Source organism: Mustela nigripes, chromosome 1, assembly GCF_022355385.1.
Source record: "Mustela nigripes isolate SB6536 chromosome 1, MUSNIG.SB6536, whole genome shotgun sequence".
Lineage (NCBI taxonomy): Eukaryota > Metazoa > Chordata > Mammalia > Carnivora > Mustelidae > Mustela > Mustela nigripes.
In genome coordinates, this window is record NC_081557.1 from 514,983 (window position 1) to 534,281 (window position 19,299).

Consider the following 19,299-nt stretch of genomic DNA (forward strand, 5'->3'; position numbering starts at 1 on the left):
CCCCCCCCCCCCCCCCCCCCTGCAGCCTCTAGGCCTGGAGCCTGCATCAGTCCCACCCATGACACCCTTTGCCTGCCCCCAGATCCATCCTCTCTGGACCTCTGCATGCCTTCTCATCTTCCCAGCTGGTGCAAGGAGACCCCTCTGCTGACTCGCAGGTCCCTGTCACCGGAGCTTGGTCCTCACCCGTGGCCACTCCGCCTTCCCTTCTCTTCCCCCCTCACCTCTCATGAGCTTTGCTTGGGCCCTAACTCTTCCCTGACTTCGCAGCACGTGATGGCAGAGACCCCCAGCCCCATGGCCAGGCCTGGGGAGCCTGGTGCTGGGGAGGCCCAGGAGGAGGAGGAAGTGGAAGAGCGGGACGCTGTGAGGTCAAGGGCAGAGATGCTAGAGCAGGCCCGGGAGCTGTTTCTGCTTTGTGACAAGGACGCCAAGGGCTTCATCACTCGGCATGACCTGCAGGTGAATCCCCAGTCCCGAGAGGCTGCCCCAGCTAGGGGCTGACCTTGGCTGCTCAGCCCTGGCATCCTTGCCCGGCTAGGGTCTGCAGAGCGACCTGCCCCTCACGCCGGAACAGCTAGAGGCCGTTTTCGAAAGCCTGGATCAGGCCCGCACAGGCTTCCTCACCGCCCGGGAGTTCTGCCTCGGCCTGGGTGAGCTGAGCCCCTGAGGCCCCCCCCCCCCCCCCTTGCGCATTGAGAGCCCAAGGGCCCATGTGGGGCCCACACCAGACACAGATGGCAGATGTGCCTCTCCGTGGCCTCCCTGTGGAGCACAGACTGCTATCAATACACACATGCCCCAGAGGAAGCCCCTCATCAGTGCAGCTGACCCTCCTGCTCCTTGACCCCTCACTTCTGTGCCAAACCCAGGTGGGGCTGGGAGCGGGGCTTGCTCCACGCTGGCCCGGGTGTTACCTCCCATTCCTAAACGAAGCTTCAGGCCAGAATAAGGAAGAAAAACAGGAAACTGGGCTCAGAATAAGGACAGGATGTGTGTGTGTGTGTGGGGGGGGAGTGGTGGCCAAGCCGGGGTGCTAACACACAGCCTTGGTAATCTCACCTTCCCCTGTCCACAGGGAAGTTTGTGGGGGTGGAGTCAGCCCAGGGCTCACTGCCCTTCCAGGCTCTAGAGGAGACCTTTGAGTCGGGCTGGTCAGATGTGCAAGGCACTGAGGGCTCCCCGGAAGAAGAGGAGGAGGAGAGATTCTGCCAAGCGCTGGAGCAGCTGGGGGTGGCCCCAGTTCTGGGCGAGTGAGTTGGTGCTGACCCGGCTCCCAATTCCCTCCTCTATTGTCATCTCCCCCCCCACGTGCTACCTATCCATGACCCACGTGTCTATTCCAGGTCAGTGGCTCTCTTAGCTGGGAGACACTTGGGAGGGGCTGAGCGTGATTTCCCGCATAATTTGCATTTCAGGGGGCAGCCGACCAGGCTGCGGGAAGAAGGGTAGGCGCTGGGCCCAGCCCTGTGTATATACAAGACACTCCGCCGCCCCACAAGCCCTGTACACACGGACCCTAGGCAGGGACAAAAGCACCCTAGAGAGGGTCACCCTGCAAACGTGGCTGTTCTATCCAGGGCGCAAGTCTCCAGAGAGCTCAGCCTTCGGGATGGGGTCGGGGAGCCCCCGCTTCAGTTTTAGCCCCCGCCCTCCCCCTGCAGGCAGCGAGCGGTGCAGACGCTCTGGACCCGGTTGCAGCGCGAGCGACCCGAGCTGCTGGGCTCCTTCGAGGACGTTCTGATGCGCGCGTCCGCCTGCCTGGAGGAGGCGGCCCGAGAGCGGGACAGCCTGGAGCAGGCGCTGCGGCGGTGAGGGCTGGGGTCAGGGCGAGGCTTGGGGCCAGGTGGCTGGACTTCGGGATGCGGTGAAGGTGGGGTTGGGGTCTGCGTGCCGGCAGGCTCGGGCAGCTGTCTCACTCCCGGTCCCCCGAAGGCGGGAGAGCGAGCACGAGAGGGAGGTGCGGGGTCTGTACGAGGAGATGGAGCAGCAGCTACGCGAGCAGCGCCGGCGCCTGCGGAATCAGGTGGGCGCGAAGCCCCCGCCCCCGCCCCCGCCCCCGCCCCCGCCCCGGCCCAGCCCAATCCCAGGCGCGCGTGTCCCCCTGACTCCGCCCTCCCGGAATTTGTCCCACCCGGCCACACCCCTGGCCCCGGCCCCTCCACCGCCCGCTGAGGCTCAGGGACTCCCCGCGAATCCCAGGAGCTCCCCCGGGAGGAGCGCAGAGGCCTCCTGGAGCTGGAGCTGCAGAACCGCGAGCAGGAGCTGGAGCGTGCGGGCCTGCGACAGCGGGAGGTGAGTGGCCGCCCGCCCGCCCCTGCCGGGGAAGAGTGCGACCCACCCAGCCCAGGCCCCGCCGTCCCCCATGCACTCCCCGGTGTATTTGAGGTCCCCCGTGTCTCAGTGCCCCCGGCCCCGGAATTGCTGGGAGTCGGGGTAAACGCAGCACCCCGAAGAAGAGGTGGAGGGGTCCTCCCCGACTCGGACGCCCCCTTACTCGCCAGCTGGAGCAGCAGCTGCAGGCCCGGGCCCGCGAGCAGCTGGAGGCACAGGCGCAGAACGCCCAGCTGTGGCTGGCCAACGCGGCGCTGAGAAGTCAGCTGGACGGCGCCCAGGAGCAGCTCCGCAGACTGCAGGGCGAGGCGCAGGGCCGCCGGGAGCAAACCCTACGGTGCCTGGGGGTGGTGGTGGGGGGAGGCCCAGCCCCGCAGCGGCCCGGGAGCGGGTGGGGCCAGACCGCCTTGGGGGCCCGGGCCTGGGGCACTTCCATCCCCCCCATGTCCCATCCCTGCCCTCAGGGCCTGCATGGGCTAGGGCCGTGGGACGCCCCAGGCGTCTCCCTGCACCCCGGTCACCACCTCCCTCCCGCAGAGAGGTGGTCGCAGTCTCGAGGAACATGCAAACAGAGAAGCTCAGTCTCCGGCGGCAACTGGAGCTCCTCAGGTGCGGGAGGGAAAGCAGGTGGCACAGGGGCCGCCGTTCCTGACCACGGCCTCATCCCACTTGGGGGGGTGCCCTGTCCTCCATCCCTCACGCAGCTCCGGCCCGACACCCCTCCTCTGGTCTGAGGGAGAGCAGTGCCCACATGCCCTGCCCCGGAATGCTGCCTCTTGAGAGCTTAGAGCCCACGGACTTCCCTTCCCTAGGGAGCTGAACACCCGGCTACGGGACCAGAGGGACGCCTGTGAGGCCAAGCGGCTGAGCAATGGTCGAAGGAAAGCTCTGGCCATGGCCCGCTTGCCTGGGTCCACCTGCTGCTGCTGCTGCTGCTGCTGCTGGGCTCACCCTCCGAGACGTGGCTCTGGGCCCCTTCCCAGTGCCCACTGACCATCCCCAAGAGACTTGGAGAAGCCGCCCCTTGAAGGTGGTGCGTTGTGGCTAAGTGCTGCCCATCCAGCAGACTGAAGGAACTCACGTAGGAGTGCTGAGTCTCAGGTGCCTTCCTGCTGGTCCTCATCCTGTCCCCATCCCATCAGACCCATCTATGACCAGCAGAAGAACTCCCTCCTCCTAATAAAGTCCACTGACTGCACTGTGACTTCATCGGCTGTGTGTGCGAGAGCCGCGGTGCGTGTGCAGCTCACGCAGGGGGCGTCCATCGACGCCGGAGGCAAGTGGGTGAATTGTGTGTGGTGCAGGTGCCCGGCCCCGTGGTGCTTCCCTGCATGTCTCTGGTCTTCACGACCTCCCTGTCCACTAGAGCTGAAGCCCCATGGAGACCTCTGTGGGAGCAAGGGGACGGAGACCCATTGTCTCACTAGGGAGCCTGCTCCCAGCCTTAGCTGACCTCCCCTCCCCACACGAGTCCTCACACAGCCCTGGGTGGACCAGCTGGGCACAGGGGAGTTGAGCCGGTCTTGAGCGGGAACTCCAAAGCGGCCAGAAATTGTCCTGCGGCCTGGGACCCAGCTGCCCCACCCCCGCAGCCACCCTCGCTGGGAAGCTGGGAGCCGTTGGCCAGAACCGTAACTCTGGGCAAGGAGCTGGGACAAGTGCTGACCACTGTCCACGGAGAGCCACTGGAAATGACTGCAGATTCTGACTGACCCCACCTGGATCTGGGAACGAGCCTGGTGCGCTGGGAGTCCCCTCCCCCTCCTTACTCCCACTGCCGGTTTCCCAGGCCCGCAGGTCAGCAGGCTCTCCCGTTTCCCTCACCCCTTTCCACGCCTGCCAGGACTGATGCCTTCCAGGCTGGACTGGCTCTGGCAGGGACTCCAGGCCTCCGCTCCAGGCCGTCCTCCATATGCACCCAGAGACACCCCACTCCTGCATCTGATCACGCCTCCATACCCTCCCCCAAGGTCAGCATCTGTTCTGTCGACCCTCTGGCCTCCGGGTGGTTCCTGAGGTTCGAGGAGAGAACCGGATCCCAGGCTGGGCCTAGGGGAGAGCCGGGTCATGGACACAGTCCAGAGCCTCTGCTGGGCTGGCCGCCGCCGCCTCCATCGCCGCCTCCACCGCCCCCAGCCCAGCTCCTCTGTCCGCCCGCCTCCACAGTCCCGGCTGGCCCCGCAGCGCCCGCGCGGTCTGAAGTCGCCGCAACCGAGCCGCCCGCCTGAGCCGCGCTCTGCTGGGACCTGCCCAGCGCCAGCCGCTGTGGGCGGGGCCCGCGGCTCGTGGGCGGGGCCCGCGGCTCGTGGGCGGGGCCCGCGGCTCGTGGGCGGGGCCCGCGGCTCGTGGGCGGGGCGCATCGCACTCGCAAGCCCCCAGGCCGGCAGTGCAGTCTCCGCGCTCCCAGCCGTCGCCCGCCGGGTCCCCCCAGTCCCCGCCGCGGCCGCCGCCCGGCCGGATTCGGACGCGCGGCCGGTGAGTCTGCCGCCTGGCCAGGCAGGGAGGGGCCGGATGTCCCGGGACCCTGTGTGGCCCGGACCGCGAGGCCCGGCTGCAGGCGCCTGGACGGAGGGCCGGGAGCGCCGGGAAGCCCGGTCCGCCGACCGGCAGCAGCTCCCCCTTCCCGGAGGGAGCCGGACGCGGGGGAGCCGGTGGGCGGAGGGGCACCCGGGGCGGGGCGAGGCGCCTCCTGGGTCTTCGCACAGGCCTGGAGGCCCCTTCGGCCCCAGCTGAGCGCCTTGGTCATTGTCTCTGGACGCCCGTGCCCGTCCCTCCGCCCGGGTGCAGGTGGGCGCGCGGTCGGCTCGCCCGGAGTCACCGCGGTGGCGCGCCGCCGCCTCCCCGGGCCTGGCTGGCGCGGAGTGCGGGGCTTCTGGCCTTGCGGCGCGGGTCTCCCACAGGCCGGGGGCCGGGGTGGGGCAGCCGTGTCCCGGGCCGCAGGAACTATTTCTGGCCGGCGCCTTCCCAGGAGGCTCACATCCGCCAGGCACTCCCGGAAAGAGGGGCCCCTCCTCCGCCGGCCGTCCGCGCGCGGGCCGCGGGGGCTGGGACCTCTCCACCGGCCCAGGGCCAGCCTGCGGGAGCCTGGGGCCTCCAGACCCCCAGCTCCGCGTACGGGTCTGCGTGGCTTGCGGCTACTGCTGCTTGGTGGGGTGAGGGGCAGTGGCGGGTCAGGCAGGAGGGCCCAGGGAGTGGTCCCTCCCCTCCCGGGAGCACACTCCCCAGAAATGTTTTCTGCCCTCCCCACCGAAGCACACACCAAAATACCGGGCCTGGCCTCGCCCCTCCCTGCCGCTGGGAGTGGACGCTGCCTACTCTGGAAGCCCAGCTGGGCCGGATTCAAGGCCAGGGGCGCTGCAAGGAGGGGGTGACAGGATCTTGCCTATCCAACGTGGGCCAGACCTGGGACCTGCCCCTGCCCTTCTAGCAGAGCCTTCTAGGGAACTTCCGGCCACCTGTCTTACAGAGGAGCCTGTCCCCACCAGCAGCCAGGTGAGTGCTGGGTGGGGCGGGTGAAAGTCCTGCCCAGGAGGTGCTGTGCTTGTCTGGAAACGTGGCCTGGGGCGTCCCACTGCCATCTGTGCCCCGGGGCCCTCTCCACCCTCCACAGTGCAGACAGCCCACACCAGAGCAAGCAAGGTGTCCCTGGATGCCCACTGGGGAGGAGCACAGTCTGAATGGTCCTGTCTTGCTGGGGTTGGGGGGCTGCCCCCCTTTCCGGTAACGAGGACCAGCAGAGGAAGTACCCCGAGGTCTGGGGAGTCTGTTTCTGCCGGACCTCTTCCTCCCTCCCTGGTGAAGGGGAAGGCTGGCCTCCCCTTGAACAAACAGCTAAGGGGCTTCCCTGAGGCCATGTTGCTATGAAGGGGCAGATCCGTGTGTGTCCCAGCGGCCTCCCCCACCAGCCGCCAGTAGGCGCCTGCCCGCCTGTGACGTGGAGCCCTGGGAATGTTGTGGGGGGGGGGGGGGGGGGGGCCTGAGTGAGCTCACCCGAGGTGCCTGCTGGGGCTTCCTACCCGGGCTGCCAGCAGGGTGAGTCAGCCGGTAATAGTCGGGGTCCTCCTGTCTCCCTCATGCCCTGGGCTCTGGTCTCGGAAGCCAGGCCCTTCAGCCTTCCAGGGCCCGGCCTTCAGCTGGGCTGTGGGCAGTAGGCATCCGCTCTGGCTGGGGGTGGGGGAGTGTTGGGGGGTACTGAGCGGGGGAGATGGGGCTCCTGAACTGCTCTCCCAGCAAGCATCCTGGTTCTTGAACACCTTCCCAGGACGTTCATGCAGCCGATGTTTGGCTGGGCTTCAGCCGGGGGCCAGCCCGGGCATCTGTGGCCTCTCCTACTGCCCCCACCGGAGTCTGGCTGACGCTGCAGTCCCGTCTCGGTGTCGCGGGCTCACCGACATCATCCCCTTGTCTCTCAGCCCCAGGATGGGGGAGTTCAGTGAGAAGGCGACATGCGGAACTGTCTGCCTCAAGTACCTGCTCTTCACCTTCAACTGCTGCTTCTGGGTGAGGAGTGGGCGCCCCTCCCCCTGCCGCCAGCTGTCCTCCCCTCCTGCCCATCCCTGGTCCCTGAAGGAGCCTTGGCCTGGGGGCTCAGCCCCATCTCTCAGACCTGGGGCCCGAGGTGGTGACTGGTGTGCGCTGCCCACAGCTGGCCGGCCTGGCCGTCATGGCGGTGGGTATCTGGACGCTGGCCCTTAAGAGTGACTACATCAGCTTGCTGGCCTCGGGCACCTATCTGGCCACAGCCTACATCCTGGTGGTGGCTGGCGTCGTCGTCATGGTGACCGGTGTTCTGGGCTGCTGTGCCACCTTCAAGGAACGGCGGAACCTGCTGCGCCTGGTCAGCAGGGTGGTGGGTGGGGGTACCTGAGTGGGGGCCCCCCACCAGGCTGCTGGGGGGGGCCCTGGGGCCCTGATGAGAAAGAAGGGAATGATGGGGGTCAAGGGTGACACTGCAGCCCCTGCTGTGGTCGCTGGTGGGGGTCGGGTGGGCACCCCACTTGTCCAGCCCCAAGTCCCCACATTCCAGCTGGGCCCGCTGAGGGAAGACACCAGCACTACCTGCTGCCTGGAGTCCTCTGTGGCCACTTAGGTTCTGAGGTTGGGGGTCCTGCTCCGTTGTGCCTGGACACTAGGAATCCTCATGGGACGGGGATGTCTGTGCCCAGCCCTACCTGACTGGGCCCCTGTGCCACCCCCCAGTACTTCATCCTGCTCCTTATCATCTTCCTGCTGGAGATCATTGCTGGCGTGCTGGCCTACATCTATTACCAGCAGGTGAGGGCCTGGAGGGACAGGAACCCGGAGGGACACACGTACACACACACAGGGACACACGCACACAGATGTGCCATGTAAGACAAGGACACACAGACATACACAGACACAACCCCGCCATGCTCTGGAACCGAGCACTGGGCCATCAGGCCCTGGGGATGGGCTGGATCACAGTGGGGAGGATGAGACAGCAGAGATGTACAACCCGCCTGTCACACCCAGACTGCCCGGCTGGGGGGCTCGCGTGGGGAAGAAAGTGTCCATGGGATCCAGAGCTCCCTCCCTGTCCCCAACTCTGTCCATGGCCGCCTGGTGACTCTCCCAGTCCAGTTCCCCCTCCACCCCGCAGCCAGCAGCCAGCCCTAACCCTGCTTGGAGGCTTTCCCACACCTTTTCCCCATCTGCACCTGCCTCCACCTGTCCCAACTTGGGGGGTCTGGAACTGTGCAGCTGAACACCGAGCTCAAGGAGAACTTGAAGGACACCATGACCAAGCGGTACCGCCAGCCAGGCCATGAGGGTGTGACCAGTGCCGTGGACAGGCTGCAACAGGAGGTGGGTGGGGGCGTGGTGGGGAGTGTGCGCACCTGCTGGCCTCCCTGAGCCTCCCGGTTGGGGGGGGCGTCCCTGCCTTGGGGGCTCAGCTGCACCGTGTTCCTGCTGTAGTTTCACTGCTGTGGCAGCAACAACTCCCAGGACTGGCGGGACAGCGAGTGGATCCGCTCGGGCCAGGCGGGTGGCCGCGTGGTTCCCGACAGCTGCTGCAAGACCGTGGTGCCTGGCTGTGGGCAGCGGGACCATGCGTCCAACATCTACAAGGTGGAGGTAGGCCGGCAGGTGCCTGGACTCCTTGGTGAGAGGCCGAGGAGCTAGGGGCCCAGGGCGTGGGGACGGGACTGGAATCCCCCACCTTCAGTGCCCCTGCCCCTACCCCACCAGGGCGGCTGCATCACCAAGCTGGAGACCTTCATCCAGGAGCACCTGAGGGTCATCGGGGCAGTGGGCGTTGGCATCGCCTGTGTGCAGGTTCGGGAGTGGGGGGGGACAGGCCCCGGTGGGTGCGTGGCGGGGGCGACCCGCGAGGCTGGCGCTGTGCTGCGCTCACTCGGGCTCCGTGGCAGGTCTTCGGCATGGCCTTCACGTGCTGCCTCTACAAGAGCCTGAAGCTGGAGCACTACTGAGCATGCGCGGTCCCACCGGCTACAGCTCCACCCAACTACTGAGCTCACACTACTGAGGGCTGCGGAGCCGGGCTCCCAGGGTGCTGGTCCTTCCCCACTCCGCCCAGAAGCGTTCTCCAGCCTGTGCACCCACCCACGCCAGTGACCTCTGGGGACCCCTACCCTCAGAGGGACCTGCAAGTGCCTTTCTCCGCAGACCAAAGGCCTGAGACACGCCCCTGCCACAGCAGGGAAGGAGTACTTCTGCCTGCTCGGGAGGTCTGGGGGTGCTCCCTGCGTTCGGCCAGAGGGGCTGGCCCACTCTAGGGTGCTCTCAGACTCCCAGATACACCCTTGTGCAGTGGTGGGGGCAAATCCAAGGGGGAGCACTGCCGGGTGGGGGCGGCATCAGGGAACACAGGACAATCCCAGTAGGCAGTGCCCAGTGCCCACCATTGGACCACAGACCCTTGCCCACTCCCGGGAAAGCTCAGCCAGTCCGTCCTGTGGGTCCTGTGCCTCTGCCCTCCCCAGCCTGGCTTCTGCTGCCCCCAAGCCCCTGCTGGGACTTCCCCACCACTCTCCTCACTCAAAGGCCACACGTTCACTGTGCACTGCCCTGCCCCCTTCCCAGAAGCAGGGGCTTTGTGGGTTTTATTCACTGCTGTATCACAAATGCCTAGAACCGCTCATGCCACGTGACAGGCGCTCAATAAACGTTTGTGGAATGGACACATGAGCTGTTGGTGACAGACCGGGTCCTGGTCCTCAGGGCCATACCCCCTAGCAGGGTGGACAGAATCACCCACCCAGTGCCAGGACAAGGGGCCGGAAGGGCATATCCCAGGGATCCGGGGTAGCCATGTGTGAGCCAAGGACCGAGGGGACTCCATAGAGAGGACGGCTAGTAGCAGGGATGGCTGGCCACAGGCTGAGAAGCAGGAAAACCTTGTCCATTCTGGGACAGAAAGGGGCAGGGCTGGAGCCTCCCAGAGGCAATGAAGGCCTTAGATGCCATGGGCCTGCTTGTCTCTGGCCTGTGTAGCCGTCAGGGGCTGGGGGAGGCCTCTGGAGCCGACATGAGAGGCCGGAGCTCTGCAGGACCCAGACCCTGGGCAGACCCTGCCTGCCCCTAACCCCTGCAGCAGGTTTGTCCGTGGGCCGTCAGAGGACCCCGTGTCCCATGTCCGGGCAGCAGTGTTTGCTCCGAAGAAGGTGCCCAAGAAACCCGCTTCCCTCTCACCCAACCACACACTCCCACCTACTGCCCGCTGGAGGACACCAGGGCCTGCTGATCAGGGTGGACAGCTGCTGGCCTGAGCCTGAGGTAGAACAGGACAGAAGCCCCCAGCAGAGAGCTCTTCGGTCAAGTCCAGTCCAAGGGAGTCCATGCTAATGGCCAGGGCACTGGGAGCTTAGCGAACCCTGTCACCCCAGAGCCTACCCAGGGCTGGCTGTGGAGGCTGGGCACCGCCCCTTCCCCTCGGCAGGGACTAAGCCAAGGGAAGGAGCCTGCTGAGCTTGGCTGGAGCCAAGAAGCTTCCGGCAGCCAGACCCTCAGGACGAGCAGCCAAGGCCACGGCAGGCGTTCTAGCCAGGCCCCAGAAAAGCACGTGAGGATCTCTGTGCTCAGTCTACAGGGCACCCAGGATCTGGGGGTGGGCACACCCGTGCCCCTTGCATCCCCATCCCCAGTGCTCTTGGTTGGCTCTGCGAGAGCCCACGCTCCAGGAGACCCCCTCTCCCCGCGGAATGGCGGTCAGCTGGCTGGCTCCCCCTCCCCTGGGCAGTGGCAGCCGAGGCCACCCCAAGCAGCTTCAGGCACGAGGCAGGACGCAGAAACGCCAGCGGCGCGGAGCCACACAGAGCCACACGGACGTCAGGACCTCGTCTCGGTTCTGCGAAGACCTTTACTGGACAGCTGCCCGCGGAGCAGAGACACAGGGCCGAGGGCAGGGCCGGCAGGCGGGGTAAGCCTCCCGCGGGGAGCAGGGCGCGGGCGCCAGACCCTCACTTCTCCAGGGGCGCGTAGTTGAGCAGCTTCTCGATCAGGTCCACGTGCGCCAGCAGCATGCGGCGGCAGCAGTAACGCTTCAGGCCAAGCGCGTCCAGGGCATCCCTGCGGCGAGAGGAGCAGCCCTGCTCGTCCAGGCCGACCCGGGGGCACGGGGCGCCCTGCCCGCGGCGTCCGCGCCACGCGTCAGGGACCGACACGTCTCTCCAAGCAGTCACCTTCCTCCCGTCTCTCAAGCCAGCGAGAGTGGTCAGCGCCCCTGCGACCCGGCCGCAGACGCCCTAAAGGCCTCCGGGCACCGCCCGCGGCACCGCTCCGCTGCGCAGCGACGGCGAGGCGGGCAGGGGACGCCGGCTCGGGCAGCTCCCACCCGGGGCATCCAGGGGGAGCGGGTCCCGCCGTCCCCTCGCCCCCGCGCCCCGCCGCAGCCTACCTGCGCCCCGCGGCCCCGACCTCGTCCTCCGCCCCTGCGCCCACGCCGCACAGACCCCGGACCCCGGGCCCCGCCTCCGCCCTGGAGCCCCGCAAGCCCGCACCCGCGCACGCGCCGTCGCCCCGCGCCCCGGCAGGCGAGGACCCCGGGACCCCGGCTCCCCACCCCCGCGCGGCGCGGCGCCTCACCCCTCGGTGTACTCGGCCTGCAGCAGCCCCAGGTAGGCCTCCCACTTGTTGCCGACGATCTTGCCGCAGGTGAAGCAGCGCACCGGGATGATCATGGCGGCGGCGGCAGCGCAGCGCCCGCTCGGCCGGATCTGGCGGCGCTTCCGCCGCGGAGCCGGCCCCGCCTCGGGCGCGCTCACGGCGCGGGGGGAGAGGGCGTCCCGTTCGCCCCGCCCGCGGCCGCCCCCAGCCCGCCCCGCCGGCCCCGGGGCCGCCGCCGTTGGCTCCCCGCCGGGCAGAGTTCCCTCCGCGCGGACCGGGGGCTCCGGGGCCCCCGCGGCCGCGGCCGGAGCAGGCGGCGCGCCCCCCGCCCGCAGCTTTGGTACGTCCCGGGCTACGGCGTCCGAGCGGGGCCTGAAGGGCCCGACGGCGGCGGTTCGCCTTCCTCGTGTCCGCATGACAGACAGCCGCGCGGCGGGCGGACCGCGCGCAGGTACCGCGCCCGTCGGGGGGACGCGGCCAGGGTGCCGTCCGCCGCAGCCCCCGAGCCGGGACCCGGAGCCGGGCCGGGGCCGAGCCGAGGCGAGCCGGCGCAGAGCTGGAGCCCTGAGCCGAGCCGCGGCAACAAGTGGCGGGGCCGGGGCCGGGGCCGGGGGCGCGGCGACCCGCGGCGGGGGTTACCAGGGGCTGGCCGGCGGCCGGCGGGGGCCAGCGGGGGCGGGCGGCCACGGACCGGCCTTCCCGCCGTCCCTGCTGGCGCGTCCCTCCAGCCCCGCCTGGAGCCCCTGCCGCGCGCGCCCGGGGGCCCCGGGGGTGTCTCTGGGGCCGAGTTCGGCGGTCCGGTTCTCAGCCGTGGCCCGGCCCGCTCGCCCGCACGGTGTCCGTCCCGGCCGGGCAGTCACCTGCGGCTCCGCCGCCGTCCTCCCCGCGCCCCAGCGACCCGCTTCGGCTCGCGTCCCTCCTCCCTTCCTCCCGAGGAAGGGGTCTGGGAGGGGGTGCGGGCCGGGCTGTGCCGGGTAGTCCGTGATCTGGGGGCCCTCGGGCCTCTGAGGACTCAGAAAGCAGCAGAGGCTGGAGAGGGTGATCAGGGAGGGCGTCATGGAAGTGGTGCCTTTTGAGTTGAACCCTCAAGAGCAGGATTTCACCAGGGGTGAGCCCGAGTGTGTGTAAGGGAGGGGACTGATCCTGGCAAAGGGAACCCTTGGATACAGGCCTGGAGGCCAAACCTGCGGGCTACTCACTCTAGGCCACACGTTTGTGCCAGGGCCGGAGGAGGTGGTGGAGTTAGAGGTGATGGGTCAGGAGCCACAGAGGATTTAAAGGAAGGTCTGGCTGTGTCTCTGGAAATGGGGCAAGGTGAGCCCCCCGCCCCCCCCCCCGACCCCGGGGCTGGAGGCTGGGGAGAGATCAGTGTGCAGCCAGAGGAAAGAAAGGCTCCCTGGAGGAGGTGAATTTCTGGGCCGTGGGGGATGGCTGTGCTGCGGAGTGGCCCCCGTGACTCCGGTTGGTGTTGGTGGGTGGGGCTTGGCCAGGTTCCCAGGCCTGAGGCATCTGGACCTCTGCTGGTGGTGAGTGGGTCTGTGCTGAGTCCCAGGCCTCAGCTCGTGGCCCTCTCAGGGTATATGATGCCTTCTGGCCTTAGCTGAGGGGGAGGGAGCCAGAGGGTCCCCTGGGGCCTGGGTGGGGCTGGTCTGAGCTGCGGCTGGCCTGGAGTTTGTGCCCCCACTTTTGCCTGGGTCCTGGACAGCCTGCCCAGTGGATTTGTCATCCCCCCGCGGCCACGTGCAGAGCCACGAGTGAGGCTACTTCCCTTCCCAGCTGACCCCCCGCCCCACCCACTGGACACACATCCTGTCCCTGGATAGAGGGACAGGACAGGGGGCCTTGAGTCCCAGTGGCCTGGGGTCAGACCCACGCTCAGCTGCAGAGGCTGCTGGCAACTGTGGAGGTGAGGGACAGGGTGGCGGGATCCGGGCTGTGCGGGTGGGCCTTGGGGAGCTGGTGGGGGTGGAAGGCTTCCTGGAGGAGGGGCCCAGGGCCTGCCCCACCCATGCTCCTGCCCCAAGCAGTTGTTTACTCTGAAAGTGAGGGGAATGAGCCTCCCTCCCTGATTCTGGCCCAGCCGAGTTGACATTCCTGGAATTCTGTGTGTGGATTTGGGGGTGGTGGCTGCCTCCTCTTCCTGGGCTCCTCCCTCCAGCTCCCTGATTTCCAAGGAGATGCCATGGGGAGCCTCCGGGCTGCCCCACCTCAGCCTGTGGGCCTGCCCCCAGCACAGGTGAGCTGGAAGGCGCCTTAGGGGGCTTGGTCCTCTTCCCGTCTCTACTGTCTTTGCTCTGCCCCGACTGGGGGACACTCGGGAGCCTCAGCGGTCAGCCCTGCCCCCTGCCTCTGCCCTGAGTGGCTGGGTCCCTCCGTGTGTGTGTGTGTGTGTGTGTGTGTGTGTGTGTGTGTTGTGGGGATGTAGCTGGGCCCTGGGCCAGGCTGTCCTCAGGGTGGGCAGGAAGGAGACATGGAGACCCAGGGCACCAGTGGGGAATAGGGGCGGGTGCCTTGCCCGCCTGCAGGAGAAGGGGGGCCCTTGCTTCTCCTCTCTGTGTGCAGTGTCAGCACAGATGTGGCCCAGGGCTCGGAGGCGAGGGAGAGTGCCAGTTTTTCAAGAATGGGCTATTCTGCCCCCAGTGGTGGGCTGTGCTTCCATGCGGTTGGGAACCCGTGAGCCATGTTTCCTGCCAGAAGAGGGTCACTGAAGGGCAGGCTGGGCACGAGGCGAGATCAGCGGGTGATTTTGCAGCCGAGACGCCCGGGCCCAGAGCTCTGCCCCGTACACAGGGAGTCAGCTGCCCCTGCCCGCCGGTCCTGGTACCAGTTTGAACAACCTGTGGGTTGAACCAGAGGCCGCACAGCCGGAGGGTCCCAACCCTGGTGTGCCGGCTTGGCCCCTCTTGCTTTGGGCAGATGTGCAGGGTGCGGTGGGCTCCCTGAGCGTGCATGTCGGATGGGCTCCCCTGCCCACGGTGCCCACGCTAGCCCTGGGCCCTGGTGGTGTTTGCAGGCGTGCCTGAGGCCACTGCCCTTACCTGACCGCCCTCTGGACAAGCCTGGGCCAAGGGCATTTGGGGACAGCGTGCCCTGTAAGGCTTCCATAGGGGTCTTGGTGGCCGGAGGTGGGTGGGCACACGCTGTGGGTGCCTGAGGCAGGGTGCTCCCAGGGCCTGTGGTGGGCGGAAATGTGGCCCCCCTCGGGGTCCTGATGCTGTTCTCTCCACTGCCACCTCCAGCAGAGAAGTACCCGGCGGAGGAGGAGCAGGGATGTGCCGGAGACCCTGAGGGGGGGGGGGGGGGTTGGCCTTGCTGGGCCCAGGAAAGGCCGGGGCCCCTTGGTGGCTCTTCCGGGGGACCGTCCCCCTGGACTGGGTTCTCCCAGCCACGGAGTCTTGCCTCAGTTCTGTGTGGCACTGGGGGGCGGGGGGGACACCCCTCCCCCACGCCGGGGTCCGGGTGGGCCTTGGGCCTGCGGGGCTGGATCAGCATCAGGAAGGCCGACGCCACAGACCGTTTGTGCTGGCAGGGCCTCCCCCTGCTCAGAGCCGCCTCAGAGCCCTGCAGGCGCCCAGGGCAGGCGGCTGTGCTCTGCAACACCGCGGTCCGCCGTGCCCCGGATCTCTCCCTCTGGGGCTCGGGGTATGCTGCGCCCTTGGCGACCTCTCAACATTGTTTTGGCTTTTGGGGTGGTTCCTCTTGGAGTGGGACCTGGGTCTGGCCAGGTGGGTGCCCACAGCCTTCTCACGGCTCATGCCCCCCTGGGCCCCCCAGCTGCTTGCCACCCCAGAGCCCTGGCGAGTCAGGAAGACCCAGCCCAGGACTGTAGGTTTCCTTGGGGCTCTCCTTCAGCCAGTCCCGATGCCACTGCAGCTACCCTTCGGGGGTACAGGCGTGCCCCACCCTGCATTCAAAGGAAGCCCAGGGCAGATGATGGGAGGGAGGCTTCCTGGAGGAGGAGGCGGGACTGGAGAGGTGGAGCCCACCCTGGTCCTGTCTGGTCCCCGCACTCTGCCCAGCAGCAGGCTTGTGTCTGGGCGACCCTAGATGGGAGTGAGAGGCTCCGGACTCTTAGAGGGGCACTGTGGGAGCCGGAAGGGCTAGAGGTCATCTACGGAGGGGCCGGGGCTGCCGAGTGGCTGAGGGCTGTCAGTGTGGCTGGGCAGTGGTCTCCTGCCTCGGCTTGGTGTTGGCCATGGGACTTCCTCATTTTGGGGACCCAGGAGGGTTGGGAGGTTGCTGCTGGATCTGCCCTTTTGGCCCTGCCGGGAGGCCCATCCCCACCGGTGCCCCGGTCTCGGGGTGCGGGAGCATGGTGAGGTATTCCTGGAGCGGGGGTTATCAAGGGGAGTGGATGAGGTGTGTTCCCTCCCCTGCCACCCCCTACCCCCGACCCCCCACGCACTGCCCTTGCTACTTTCTGGGCCTGGAAGCCCTCCCTGGCCACTCTGTCCCTGGGCATGGAGACAGCCAAGGGGTTGCAGGTGCTTCCTTTCCTCACCAGGGTTCTGGGTTAGGGTTAGGGCCGGACGCCTGCCACAGTGACGTTTTGAACCCTGCGGTCCCCTCTGCCCTTGAGCTGTGCAGAAGACTGCCGCCCCTGCTCCCAGGCTGGAAGGAGCACCTGCTGTGAGGAGGGAGAGGCGGGGGGCCTGAGTGGGACGCCTTCAGACACCTGCCCCGTGAGCTTGGGGTCCCCTCCTGGAAAGCCCTGGCTGGTGGAGAGGACAGAATCCTCCCGCGAATGCCGGCGGCAGGGGAACGGGCCTGGTGAGTCATCACCAGCCATCTGGGTGCAGGGAGAGCGGGGTTGGTGGCTCAGGGCGCGCATGTGCTTGGAGCCCAGGGATGGGTACGCTTTAGGGCATCTGGGGGGGAAGTGGGCACCGAAGGCTGGCCGTCTGGGGTTCAGGCCGTGACCCCCACACGGCCCGAACACATATGTTCTCTGTACGCAGACCCCACGTGCGCTGCCTCTGTGTCTGCGTGCAAGCCTGCCTCCCTCCCTGGGCACCTTGGGTCAGGAGCAAAGACCTCCCCTCCCCGTCCCTGTTCTGGTCCCCTGCGTCGGACAGTGCACCCCTATCTGGCCCCCAGCTGCCCTCTCTGGCCCTTGTAGGGACATGGTCCTGCGTGGAGGGCTGTTCCTCCTCCCCGAGGTACCCGGCAAGCCTCTGGGAGCCCCACAGTCGGTACCACGTGGTCTCCACTGTGCCCATCTTTCCTTGCATAGGGCTCCAGCCTGCCTTGGCTGACCGCTGGGGAACCGAGCACCGCCTGGCCTCTTTCCCGCGGCAAGCGCAGGTACGTCACGGTCTGGCGGGGCAGTAGTGGAGCTGACTCGCACGGCCTTGTCGGCTCCTTCACTCCTGGCCCAGGGCCCTGCCAGCTGGATGTTCGCCTGGTCCCCGCGCAGACGGTCTGCTGAACATGTCTCCCTGGGCCCCACCTGCTGGAGGAAGGGGACTCCTGTGTGGGAGAGGCTGGACAGGGTCCCTGATGCTGGGCCGGTGCATTGAGGGAAGTCTCCCCTTCTGGCCTCAGCCCTGATGGACCTGTGTCCTCATTCCAACTGGCCCCAGGACCCTTGGATGAATTTTCCAATTTTACTTCAGATCAGACTGGCTTACTCACCTGCAGGGGGCTGCAGGGGTTTGCAGATGGGATGTTTGGGGGATGTTGGGATGGCGACACAGAGGTGAGAGCGCTCTGGGCGCTGGAGCCCGCTCCAGCGGATGCAGGGGTTCCGAGGGGGGCTCAACGGGGAGTCCTGCCCGTCTCTGCTCTCCTCGTAGCCTTGGCCAAGGCCACTTCCTCACTCTCAGAGGCCCTGCCCAGGGAGCCAGGCGGAGGGAGCCAGCCAGCCTCCTGCTCCTCAGGCTTCCAGCTCCCCCCTGCCCCCTCCCCCCACAAGCCAGCAGTAGGTTTCCTTCTGCCCTGGAAGCCCGTGTGCCTTCCTGAGTGTGTCTGACCCCCGCCCCGCTTGTGGGGGTGCTGCATGGGGGGCGAGATGGGGTGAGGCTCAACCTGGATCCTCCCTTGGCCTGTGTGCACCACAAGTGTACTCACACAGGCTCCCACACGACCTCCAAGTGTCCACCCTCTGACAGGGCTGTGGAGCTGGCCGACTCGGGCCCGGGGGGCGCCAGGGTCTCGAGGGTGCCGCTTGTTCCCTGAGCAGAGCTGTGGGCAGAGGTTTTTGCAGGGCGCGGGTGGGGCCACCGTGGCGACCCTTTCCTGGGGCCCAGACACACCAAAGCACACTTGGGGTTGGGAAGGGTAGAGGGGCTGTGGGAAACCTCAGGCCAGCCAGCTGGGTGACACAGGCAAGCAGTCTGGGACTCTCCCGTCCCCACTGCTGCCAGGGCCAGCTCTGCTCTGGGGGAACCGCCTTCAGATGCCGCCCTGAGGCCCGGAGCTGCAGTTCTACGAAGGACCTTCAGGGGGCGGCAGAGGGCTGATGCTAGTGGTCCTCGGGGCCCAGGGCGGCTGCCAGACCTCGCTGGGTCCTCAGCCCTCCACCAGTCCTGCTCTGCTTGCTGCACAACCCCCCAGACCTGCTGCCCCGCTCACTGCTCAGTCTGTCCATATGTCACCTTGTGAGACCTTGTGAGTGTCCCCCCTTCCCCCCATCTCTCCGTCCCATCTCTCTCCCCTCTGAGCTCTGCTACCCAACGCTCAGGGATCCTGCCAGCCCTTCCCTCTTTGGACTTCAGTGTCTGGAACTGTCTGCTGGGTGGACACTGCCAGGAGACTCCCTTGGTGACCTGGTAGAGGCCTTGGCTACAGCCCAAGCCCAGGGTGCAGGGCACAGACCCCAGGCCCAGAGCGCCGAGGGGAGGGGGCTCAGCTCTTTCCTAGACAGGAAGGGGGCATCTGGCTTACATGCTGCTGTCTGACCCTGCTGCCCCTACCAGAGGGCGCAGCTGAGGGGACGTTTGTCCCCATCTGTGATTGTGTATGTCCCTGGAGACTGTTCCTGACGCACGTGTGTCTGTACCCCAGCAGACGGGCACACCCCGAGTGACAGTCTAAGGGTGTGTGTCCCAGGGTGTATACGAGTCACCCTGAGAGTCTGGGAGCTGGGTGTGGGTCCTGGTCTGCACTTGAGTGTGGGAGGCGCAGGGTCTGACTTGTAGCCCAGGCTGGTGCGAAATAAGACGGGAGGCCCCCTCAGAATTTATCAGTAATTCCAAGACAGTGGCGGCAGTCTTCTGTGTGACTGCACGGTCACAGGCTGCAGAAACCGGCCCTACTCCCAGCCCTGGAGAAGCAGGAGCAGGGGAGGGTCAGCCCGCCCCGGCCCACTGAACAGGCAGATGCCGTGGGAGTTGAGGTCCGGGCCGTTTTTAGGCGCCTAGTGATACCCTTGCCCTGTTGTGTGCTCGGGCCCCTCCCTGTGGGTCTGGAAGCCGCCCTGCTTCTTGCAGAGTGACCTGCCATCCTACCTCCTGGGCACCCTCTCCACTTGGCCTTCCCTGCCCCAGCCCCTCTCAGGGGCAGTCCCACCTCCTCCCCCAGCAAGGTAACCCCCTCTCCCCAGGGTGGGTAACCCAGTCTGGTTCCTGTCCCGACAGAGGCCTCTCCCCATCTAAGGTGTGACTGCGGGGCTCCAGCCCCTGGCGCGGGTGTCGCCAGCCCAGGCTGGGAGTGTGGGAAGCTCCTTGAGAGTGCGCACCCCAGGCGCTGTTCCGGGCTTTGTAGTCTCGCTCCGGGCGGGGAACCCAAGTCGAAGCTGCCCCAGGTCATCACCAGAAAGCAACTGGGTCACCCCTTCATTTGCATAGCGCCCTGCAGCTCGAGTGCGGTCGCAGGTCTCCAGGCCCGGCGGGGGGCAGTGCGGCCGCGGCGGTAGATTGGCCGGGGGGGGGGGGG

At 67.4% G+C, this 19,299-nt stretch overlaps 4 protein-coding genes across 11 annotated transcripts in view; 3 read left to right on the top strand and 1 right to left on the bottom strand.

Annotated features, from left to right (window-relative positions):
- The window catches only part of CRACR2B (calcium release activated channel regulator 2B), a 5,496-nt gene extending 1,958 nt beyond the window's left edge, over positions 1–3,538 (top strand). For all 4 annotated transcript variants that reach the window (XM_059398019.1, XM_059398000.1, XM_059398009.1 and 1 more), the window contains 9 exons: positions 271–462; positions 542–653; positions 1,079–1,253; positions 1,665–1,811; positions 1,936–2,026; positions 2,203–2,295; positions 2,505–2,671; positions 2,872–2,943; positions 3,147–3,538. In XM_059398019.1, the coding sequence (XP_059254002.1) occupies positions 277–462; positions 542–653; positions 1,079–1,253; positions 1,665–1,811; positions 1,936–2,026; positions 2,203–2,295; positions 2,505–2,671; positions 2,872–2,943; positions 3,147–3,327 (1,224 nt within the window). In that variant the 5' untranslated portion in view covers positions 271–276 and the 3' untranslated portion in view covers positions 3,328–3,538. The remainder of the gene's footprint in view (positions 1–270; positions 463–541; positions 654–1,078; positions 1,254–1,664; positions 1,812–1,935; positions 2,027–2,202; positions 2,296–2,504; positions 2,672–2,871; positions 2,944–3,146) is intronic.
- Positions 3,539–4,691: 1,153 nt separating this feature from the next.
- CD151 (CD151 molecule (Raph blood group)) lies at positions 4,692–9,500 on the top strand. Of its 2 annotated transcripts, none has more exons than XM_059398123.1 (9): positions 4,692–4,809; positions 5,762–5,826; positions 6,747–6,834; positions 6,980–7,171; positions 7,534–7,608; positions 8,059–8,163; positions 8,275–8,433; positions 8,548–8,634; positions 8,730–9,500. In XM_059398123.1, the coding sequence occupies exons 3-9, from the start codon at positions 6,754–6,756 to the stop codon at positions 8,787–8,789; spliced, it is 759 nt and encodes a 252-aa protein (XP_059254106.1). In that variant the 5' UTR covers positions 4,692–4,809; positions 5,762–5,826; positions 6,747–6,753; the 3' UTR covers positions 8,790–9,500. The 2 variants fall into 2 exon arrangements, with proteins under 2 accessions (XP_059254106.1, XP_059254113.1); XM_059398130.1 differs by having other exon boundaries at positions 5,765–5,826.
- Positions 9,501–10,660: 1,160 nt separating this feature from the next.
- POLR2L (RNA polymerase II, I and III subunit L) lies at positions 10,661–11,558 on the bottom strand. The gene is made up of 2 exons (XM_059398144.1): positions 11,404–11,558; positions 10,661–10,887 (listed from the first exon to the last, which is right to left on the bottom strand). Exons 1-2 carry the CDS (start codon positions 11,496–11,498, stop codon positions 10,779–10,781), a joined length of 204 nt encoding a protein of 67 aa, XP_059254127.1. The 5' UTR covers positions 11,499–11,558; the 3' UTR covers positions 10,661–10,778.
- Positions 11,559–11,785: 227 nt separating this feature from the next.
- TSPAN4 (tetraspanin 4) overlaps positions 11,786–19,299 on the top strand; it is a 22,635-nt gene continuing 15,121 nt past the window's right edge. Inside the window, exons 1-2 of one of the 4 annotated variants that reach the window (XM_059398072.1) lie at positions 11,786–11,875; positions 16,658–16,728. Coding sequence is in view for 1 of the 4 variants with exons in the window: in XM_059398052.1 (XP_059254035.1) it covers positions 11,839–11,875 (37 nt within the window). In the remaining 3 variants the exon portion in view is untranslated. Of the gene's footprint in view, positions 11,876–12,833; positions 13,331–13,389; positions 13,661–16,657; positions 16,729–19,299 lie in introns of those variants that run through there. The other 3 variants (XM_059398062.1, XM_059398082.1, XM_059398052.1) reach the window with 3 other exon arrangements.